This window comes from Brachionichthys hirsutus, chromosome 16 (assembly GCF_040956055.1).
Source record: "Brachionichthys hirsutus isolate HB-005 chromosome 16, CSIRO-AGI_Bhir_v1, whole genome shotgun sequence".
In the NCBI taxonomy this organism is placed as follows: Eukaryota; Metazoa; Chordata; class Actinopteri; order Lophiiformes; family Brachionichthyidae; genus Brachionichthys; species Brachionichthys hirsutus.
This window is the reverse complement of record NC_090912.1, coordinates 11481255-11490727: the sequence shown is the minus strand read 5'-3', so window position 1 is coordinate 11490727 and position 9473 is coordinate 11481255. Positions and strand designations below refer to the sequence as shown.

At 41.4% G+C, this 9473-nt stretch overlaps 1 protein-coding gene across 1 annotated transcript in view; it reads right to left on the bottom strand.

Annotated features, from left to right (window-relative positions):
- si:dkeyp-72e1.9 (syntaxin-binding protein 4) overlaps positions 1 to 9473 on the bottom strand; it is a 59295-nt gene that overhangs the window by 7848 nt on the left and 41974 nt on the right. The window contains exons 9-12 of the mRNA XM_068749524.1: positions 8562 to 8668; positions 8308 to 8449; positions 7916 to 7988; positions 4338 to 4426 (exon numbers count right to left, since the gene is read on the bottom strand). Coding sequence (XP_068605625.1) covers positions 4338 to 4426; positions 7916 to 7988; positions 8308 to 8449; positions 8562 to 8668 — 411 coding nt within the window. The remainder of the gene's footprint in view (positions 1 to 4337; positions 4427 to 7915; positions 7989 to 8307; positions 8450 to 8561; positions 8669 to 9473) is intronic.

Sequence of the window (9473 nt, the reverse complement as noted above, 5' to 3'; positions counted from 1 at the left end):
TCCCGCATTATCGTTATTATTCTGTGACTCTAACTGCGTGAGCTGAAGACTCTAATAATATTTGACGGTAGCCTTTCATATTCCCAAAGGAACCAGACAGAAGCCACACTTGATCAGAATCAGAATACTTTTATGGTGCCTTGCTCAAAAGAGGCAAGTGTAGAATGTGCCCTCTAATCTGAGACCGATTGCATCACACATTACGAAGTGCGTTGAGAGTTTGGTTCTGTGCCAGTTAAGGAAACATAATAGTCCGTATTTTCCAGACTATAAGTCGGACTTTTTGCCATAGTTTGGCTGGTCCTGCAACTTATACAGGTGAGACTTGTGTATATTAAATGGGGCATTTTGTGTAGGGTAACTGGGTGTTAGGGGGTGATTTCTGGAAACTGGAACTGATGGTGATGAACAGCCCCGAAGAAGAGGAGACTGCACGTCATCTTCCTCTGGAGTTGGCGGAATTGTTCAGCAGTGACACAGAGGACGAATAATTCGAAGCATTCAGTGATGCAGAATGACATCACGAGTTTGGTAAACTTGCTTGTTTGACTCGCAGCAAGCTTGTTATGCTAATTCTGCACATTCAGAATTCCTATTGTGTCGCTCAATTACTGTTAGTTAGTTTTTTCTTCTTTATGACGCATTAGTTAACTCTTGTTGCCGCTGTTTTTGTGGTGAGTTCTGTATTCATGATTATTTTACTTAGTGTATTTTACGGCATACCCTTTAGCATAGCGCTGTAGTAGTATGCCTTTTATTATTGTCATTACTTTGTGTTACATGTTGCATGATTGCACTGAAAAAATTCCTATTCTGTGAACCCTCATTGACGATATACCGAATCTGATTCTGATAATTGACCTCTTGCGACTTGTACTTCGGAGCGTCGCATAGTCCGGAAAATACGGTACTCGACTCAGAGTTACGACGGGCTTTCTGAAATTTAAAATTATGTGTTTGGCAACAAGGTATTGGTGCTACAACGAAGTCGGCATCTTTAGAACGTAACTTTGATAAATATCCTCAATAACTAGAGTAGCTCTCAAAACTACAAATACCCATAATTCATCTCACCCCTTCTCTATTTAAAAGGAATCAACCAATCAGCATCTTAGCTTGGCTTTAGGCAGCAAGGTGGCACAGTGGTTAGCACCGTTGCCTTACAGCAAGAAGGTCGATGGTTCGAATCCAACTTGTGGCTCTTCTGCGTGGATTTTGCATGTTCTCCCGTGTCTGTGTGGGTTCTCTCTGGGTTTTCCAGCTTCCTTACTTAGGTCCAGGTTTTTATTGAAAAAGAGAATTAATTATCAACTGGTTAAATAAAGGTTAAATTAAATAAACATCATAATCCAATAATAAACTGTTAGATGGGATCAACCTAAATTTGTTTTTAATCAAAGCTCAGTCATGGTAAGGAAACTGTACGAAGCTCAGAGACAGCCAGACAGACAGACAGACAGACAGACAGAGGAAAGCACAGTCAGCGGGGTGATGGAGCTGGAGGAGAGAAAACGCTGATAACAGCAACGCACAAATATCACCCAAGGCTGACCGCGCAATCAGAGAGAGATTCCTGCTTAGATAAGGAGCAGAGAGCTTAGAGATGAGAAGGAAAAAGTGGCAACTGTGAAAAAATAGTAATCAGAAAGAGAAGAATCATTTCTTCATATCTGCTTTACGAAGCTTCTTTTACATAATGATTGTAGAAATATATTATTCACAGTTTTTCATGCACATCCAAAACACTCTCCCAGTGATTATAACACAAATATCCAGCTGACACCAACAGTTATTACGTTGGTAGAAGCCATGAGACAAACAATTTACAGAGTTATCCTGCAAAGAGTTATCTTTAATAACGTTATCAACTCTATTATTGTGCTTTTTTCTGATTTGGAAGCACTGTATTATTAGACCCATGTATTACATGCCTTAATTAGTACATGACATTGTAGTATTGTGTTCCAAATGTGTAATTAATCTTTTCTGCACGCTAACATAATATGATGAATATCGTTAATTTTAACTTTATATTCAGGTTTTTTGTTTTACACATTTACATCAGTATTTATTAATGTCCTTTGTCCCTTTTAAATAAACCAATAAAAAAATAAACACGTTAGGGTTAGGGTTAGGGTTAGGATTATCAGAAGAAGAGCGGTTGTAAACAATCTAGGGTGGGAGAAGAAGAAAGACCTGACTTCCTCATTTTCTGTTGCAGACTAAAAAAAATGGTAATAAAGTTATTCTTTGTTGTAAGTTGATCTATATTTCTTTCTCTTTCATATTTCTTTGTATGTTAATAAGGATACAAGAGTGTTTTTTTTTCTGGGGGGGGGGGGGGGGTGTTTTTTTCTTCCTAGGGGGGGCGCGACAGAAAATAATTGAGAAGCACTGCTTTACACAGACAGACTGTAGCAAACAAAAAAGCACATTTAATTAAAATATGTTATTAAGGTAATGTCTTTACTTATAAATGAAGTCCATGTGCCACGCCCTTTCTGAACAAAAGCATCGATAACTTGTTTATAGAAGTATTACTTAGCTTCCGTCTCTGTTAACAGGCAAATAAACAGAGTAGGTTATAGCGAGCAAATGGAGGCAGCTGTAGCTTACTCTGTAGTCGCAGAGTTTCAAATACAACCCCCCCCCCCCGCCCCCCCCCCCCCCCCCACACACACACACACACACCATTATGCAGGAAAACGGCGTGCCTCACCTAATTCCGCTTTTGCAGCTGTTTTATGATCGCTCAGCACAAGAAACACGTTACAGAAATTATTTTGTGACAAAGAACTCTAAATCAGCTGAACGATGGTAATTTAGTTAATATAGCTAGAGGAAATAGAGACATACAGAGAGACAGCAATACGGCCTCACTGCATAGCACACATGTGTCACACTCAAGGCCCGGGGGCCAAATGTGGCCGTCCAAGTCATTTTTTGTGGCCCCCGAGAGCTGTGTGCAGACATTTGTTTTTGTAAAATGCTGCTTCTGTCACATGTTCTTAACAGCCCACATTTGTTGGTTGTTCTGCAGTTCTGCCCCTCTCAACTGTGACAAAAGAGTTTTGAACAAAGTTAATGCCATAACTTGTGTTGGATGATATTTGTCTTTATTTATTATTTAATATTATTTACTTGAATAAGTTTGATTATTGATTGATGGAGTAGTGTGGTTTTCTTAACCTGATCAATTGAAAGGATTTATGTTATAATAACAGCAATAATATATCCATATATTTGTACAACTATACAATTGAATATGCAATGTTTGTAACTTAAGGAGTGAACTGATCAAACGGAACAATTCAGCAACATGTCAATAACAATAGCAACACGCTGCAGTCAGGAAATCAATAATCTGCTGGAGGTGACTATTGAAAGTTATTTGAACTTTTTTGTTTTTTCCAGCATGTGCTGACATGTTGATCCCAGCTACATATGGAGCTCAGGATCAGCACTGGACAGCTCCATAGGTAGCAGAAAAGAGGAAAGTAGAGAGAACAACTGTCGAATTAAAGAAGGAAATAATCACCAAATATGGAAACGGCGTCCGTGTCTGGGATCTCGCTGCAGGACGGGGTGGAGAAATCAATGATTCAGACTTTACTATAGAAAACTGAGCTAAAGAGAAGGAATAAAACCCAGGAGGACAGTTACCCAGTCGTTTAATGGAGGAGGACTCCCTTTCAGAGGAATAGCCCCTCCCCCTTCCTTCTGCCCCTCCCCCTCCCTCCAGACACCGCAGCCTAAACGGTGTAAATGATACAGAACTGTGTTAAATTAACTTTTATTATGCTTTTGTTTTTCATATTATTTACACTTATGTGTTTTCTGTTGTTTAGATACACGTAGTTACATATTAATATAACTGTCGGCATGGAAACGGACATTTATCTGCTGCGTAGGAACGGATTCATCCAGTTTACATTATTTCTGAAGGGAAATATAACTTGATGATGATGATTAGTTTTATTTTGGTTGTCAGATTAAGACAAAAAAATACAACTTAAACAAAACTAAATATATATTACAACCATTTTTCGAATAGTATTATGGAACCAATTATGTTCGAGGACCGAGGTTCTGTATATATATATACAGAGAGAGAAAGAGAGAGACAGAGAGAGAAAGAGACAGAGAGAGAGAGAGAGAGAAAGAGAGAGACAGCGAGAGAAAGACAGAGACAGAGAGCAAAAGAGAGAGAGTGAGAGACTGAGAGAGCAAGCGAGAGCGAGACAGAGAGAGAAAGAGAGAGACAGATAGAGAGAGAAAGAGAGAGAGACTGAGAGACAGAGACAGAGACAGAGACAGAGAGAGAGAGAGAGACTCACCAAGTCTAGCTTGTCTGATTTGAGGCGTATGCAGGGGTCAAGGGTTATTTTAGGTTTGGCTCCCGTTGGTGACCTTTGACTTGTTGAACCTAGAAAAAGAAAAAGTGAGGGAGAGGTCAGAGATTAGAAGAGAAATTAGTATCAAATATATTGTTAAAATCAGTACAATTTAACATTCTCATGTAAAATATTTTTTATTAGTTTGCAATATCAAACCGTTTAAGCAAAATGTGATACGGGAGAAACACGATTGGATAATAGGTTATATCAGAGTGGAGATAAAGATATGCTCAGTGGATTTGCTGAAAGTGAGTGGTTGTGGGGGAAGTCTGTGTCTGGGTGGGGGGGGAGGGGGGGTGAAAAGCAGATGATTAAAGAGAGGGAGTGAAGGAACGGTGGATGGCTCTATAGATGAGAGTGAGGTAAACAGTGAGAGGGGAAAGGGCAGACAGTCAATGTCTAATATTCATTTGATGAGTTTATCTGCCCCAGATTTGTGAGTCTGCCTGCACCCAATAGGAGCTGTGTGTCTGCCCCCCCCCCCCCCGCCACCTGGAACTGCTGCCTATGATTGACAGCCGTTCTTAAACCCTGCTAAGGCCCAGGCAGCACACCAATAACTAAATGAAACGAAAGTCCCACAGACGGCAACAGGAGTTTAAAAAGGTCCGGTTTCTCCCTCGACTCCACCGCAAGAGGTCCTTCCAGAGGAGCCGTCATGGTGGGGCGGGGGGGGGGTACACCTCGGACGCGTCGCCAGCGCGTCGCAGTTCCACACGGAGACAACCTTTCACACACACCCTACGGACATTGAATGTTTTTGGAGGAACCCGGAGAACCCGGAGAAAACTCACGCGGACATGGGGCGAACATACAAACTCCTCACAGATAGGATTCAAACCTGGAGCCTTCTGTGAGGCGACAGCGCTAACCACTACGCCACTGCTGCGTCCGACTCTCATGCTTCTTCACGCCCGTGCTTGCAGTGTCGCCCGTCTTCTGTGCTCCAGTGTCTCTCCGTGGTTTTTCAGGGCTCTGTCTTTCACTTGCAGTTTGTTTATTATTCCTTTTCCAGTTTGTCTTTTTCTGTTTATTTCGCTCTGGACGCCAGCCAGTCCGTTTTTGATAGTTGGAGTTTGTTCTTTTGTTTTAGGCAGTGTATTTTCTTTCCTGTTAGTTTTGACATCTGTCCGTCATAATCGAGTTATCTAGCGTTTCTGTTTGGGCTATGTAGGTTATTTAGAGAATTGTGAATCTTATTTAATTGAACATTTCAAACTATTCGGCGAGTCACTGCCTCCTCATTTTGGGGTCCTTGTCCACCAGCACCACCGTCAAGAACCTGGGCGTGATCTTTGACCAGGCCCGGTACTTCCATTCCCAGATACTGCCGTTTTATGATCGCTCAGCACAAGAAACACGTTACAGAAATACATTTGTTGACAAATAACTCAACATTATATGCATCGTTGTTCTGTTTGCACTGCGTGATTGTATTCATTTTACTGCTGCTAATACACATCTGTGTATTCACTCCTGATGCTGCTGTTTTGTGATGTGTTCTGTACTCCTATGTTTTTCGTAACTTAACTCACTGCTAGCATGTAGCACAGTTAGCTAGTGATTGATCAATACGGTCTCACTGCTAGCATGTAGCACAATTAGCTAGTGATTGGTCTCTCCATGGTGAGGCTCGTCTCAGTATTTGAACCATTAGTGTGAAAATTCAACGATTTAAAATAAAAAAGAATCTAAAACATAATAACTGTTTGATTGATTGATGGATGGATTGACTGATTGATTGATTAATTACGTCATTATTTTCATTGTTTAAATATCTTTTAGATATTTATTTTCAATTATAATATAATTAGAATAATTAAATTATAAATACTTAATTATTTTTAATTATAATTTCATATACTACCATATGTTCAATTAGAGGCAACATCCAGTCATGTGTCTACAATATTATGGTCAAAGAACAAATGAACAGACTTCAAATAATGGCCAAACCCATGTTTTTATTTCTCCGACAATCTAGACAGAAATAGCAACGTTGTCACCTAGGAAACAACCTTGATTGGGCTAATCCAGGTCAATAGGATTGAGGCAAGCTGTCAGCTGGCTTTGAGCTGGGACTCGACCCTTATCATGAGAGCTGCTCTGCCCTGCAAATGCAAACGGCATCAACTAAGATTAGAACCGAGAATATTTAGCTGACGATCCAGCCTCATGGTAAACAGCAGAGTTTTTCCAAATATGCCACTTCAGAAAAGTAAAGATGTGGTAAAAAAAAATAGGTATTTTATATTCCATTCCATGATGTCTTAAGTTGGAGACCTTCCCACGGGTACTCCTGTCATGATGCCTTCTACAGACAAGCAAAGGAACGTGGAAAGGTGTTGCAATGTGCAGAAAGTACCGGTAATTGCCTACGGTGTCGAGGATACAGGTTCGTATTTGATCAACTTGACTGGCACTAACTAATCTGAGGAAGGAAATTGTTTGAGACTATATCCACACGAGTGCAAAGTAGAAGTCCAGTGTGTGTGGGCAATAATAAGCCATAGACTAAAGATAGTCAAAGTTCAAGGATCATATTGTCGTGTGCAACTCTGTGGGTTTGTCTCCTAAAGGTCCATTTAGATTCCACATCAAGATAGGGACGGAGACGTCCATAATCTGCCTTCATTTTATTATTGTCCACATCTTTAGAGATCTTACGACTACGGACAGAATGGGGTAGAACCCACCGGAAATGGTTTGGAGCAGCGTGGCAGCGATTCAAGCGAGGGACAACGAGGAAATGCAGAGCCAAAGAGGAAGGAAGAAGTGACAAATCTCTAATTCATTCATTCGTTCATCTTCTTAACCGCTTTGTCCGTTACCAATTTGCCTACTTTGCATATTTTTGGTGGTGGGAGGAAGCCCACCACCCAAGTTCGGTGTGGTACAATCATTTTATTTTTCTAATGTTACTTTGCATCAATTGAGTTATCGAATATTGGTTTTATTTTTAAGTTTTATTTTTATTATTTTTATTTGTATTGTTAAATTTGTATTATTAATTATCGATGATTTATGTACGAAGGACTTTCAACGGAAACAAGACCGCAAGGGCTTTTTAGAAACGCTCCTCTTAGACAGGATGTTTGACTGTACTTGTACTGTAATACATGCTACTGTGTGACTGTACTTGTACTCTAACATTCTATCTAATAAATATATTAATCATCATCATCAAGCCGGAGAACCCGGAGAGAACCCACGCCAAGGACAGCATAGCATTGCCTCCACATTTGATTTATCGATCACAGTTTATGTTGCCAATACAGTACAATACTTTCCTCTCTTCACCTCCATCTTGTGGGTGTATGGATCCTTCGATACTCATGTATGGGTCCCGATCTAAGTGTACATACACGAGTCTCGAAGGAGACGGCCTTTGAACGGGTTTTAGGTGCGTAGACAGTGTTGCATGCTCAAAAGTCTCAGAGTAAAGAACGTAAAGAAGCGACAGAAAGCAGGAAAAAGAAAGAGCGACTGTGTGTGCAGTACAACGTGAGGTACCTCACCTGAGACATGGATATCTGGAGGGCCCGTGTCAGCAGGAGACGAAGATACTGGCGTGGCCTCCTCCGTGCAGGTCTGCAAAGGAAAGACACGGGCCGGACATTCTCTTTCAACCGGGTCATGGGCATTCTAGAAGGCTGACTCTGAAGCGAGCCGACTTCTGTTTAGGGTTCCAAAATGTTTCACCTCATCCAAGAGGATTCTTTAGGTCTGACTAACTGAAGGGGGGGGGGAGGTGCAGATATCTAACACAATGACAGCCATTAAGGTCAGACATCATACGCTAACAGTTAAATGTCACTCAATGCCATTCATGTCTAAAGACATTTTTTATCACCAACCCTGACATTGAACTCTGCCTCTCTTCAACAGCCTAAAACAAAGTGTGGCTGACCTCGGGGGACCTGATGTGGACCTTTAGGCGGCCAGCGTTGTGACTGGTGCCTGCTGCTCTCTGGATCCCATTGTGAAGAGACGCGCTGCTTGGGAAAAGCCCTTTTCCTGGTATGAAGGCGATCTCCACTGCACTGTCTTGGCTGGACACATGAAAGACATTTGAGGACAGTCCCACCTCATTGTAGCGGGACGTCATAGTGAGTCCCTGGGAGCACATTGGAACCATGACTTGGAAGCACCTGCACCACCCACCTTAATTTGACTTTGTTTAACATGCTCTTGGCGTCCTCATGGGTGACACCGATCAACGACTCCTTGTTGATTGCAATGAGCTGATCTCCAGGCCTGAGACGCCCATCCTGAAGAACAGAGAGAGAGCTTTTAGCTATCCGGAGGAGCCCCATTGTGTCCCCGCCCTCCTGTCTTCTATGGAACCTTCTGAGAGACGCACGTCTCCAGAATTCCCCAGCTCATTTATCCCACACAGAACATCGCAGTGCATTCTGTCATTATTCGTGTGCATGCGCCGAGGAGTCTCAACTTTTCCTTTTAAGTAACTTTTCTTATGTATTTATTTCCTTTATTTAATTAAAAAGTTAAGTGTCCTCTCCAAACATCCTGTTAGAGAGATTTTTGGTCGTGTTCTACATTATTCTTTTTATATTTTCGTTTGACGGATTCTCTGTTGCTTAGCAACTCCATGGACGCCTTGTGTACTCCAGGAATCAGCTGACGTCACTCATGCCGGCCGGTACGGGAATATCATGATTCGGGATGAAAATTGCTTAGATTTATACGATTCCAACTCCCTTCTCAATTCCGTGTAACGATTCGGTTCTTGATTATCTTATCGATCCTCATTTGTAAAAAAGGAGAACAAACAAACTTTGTTTTATATCTTATTGCAGAACTTTCAGTTCCATGGCCTTACGAACCCGATCAGACAAACAGCGCTAACATGCTAGGCAGGCGACCTGGAGCAGATCCTGACTGCAGGTCGATGCTCGTGTTGGTAACATAAACATGGAATAAATTCAGCCTCGTTACTGTTGTTACGATCCCCGTCTGTGATAAATGGAGCCGTTTCATTCAAATCGAAGCTTTCAAACATCCAACATTTTTGTGCAAAACTTCTTGATAATATAAAGACTGGCTATTTCCTCA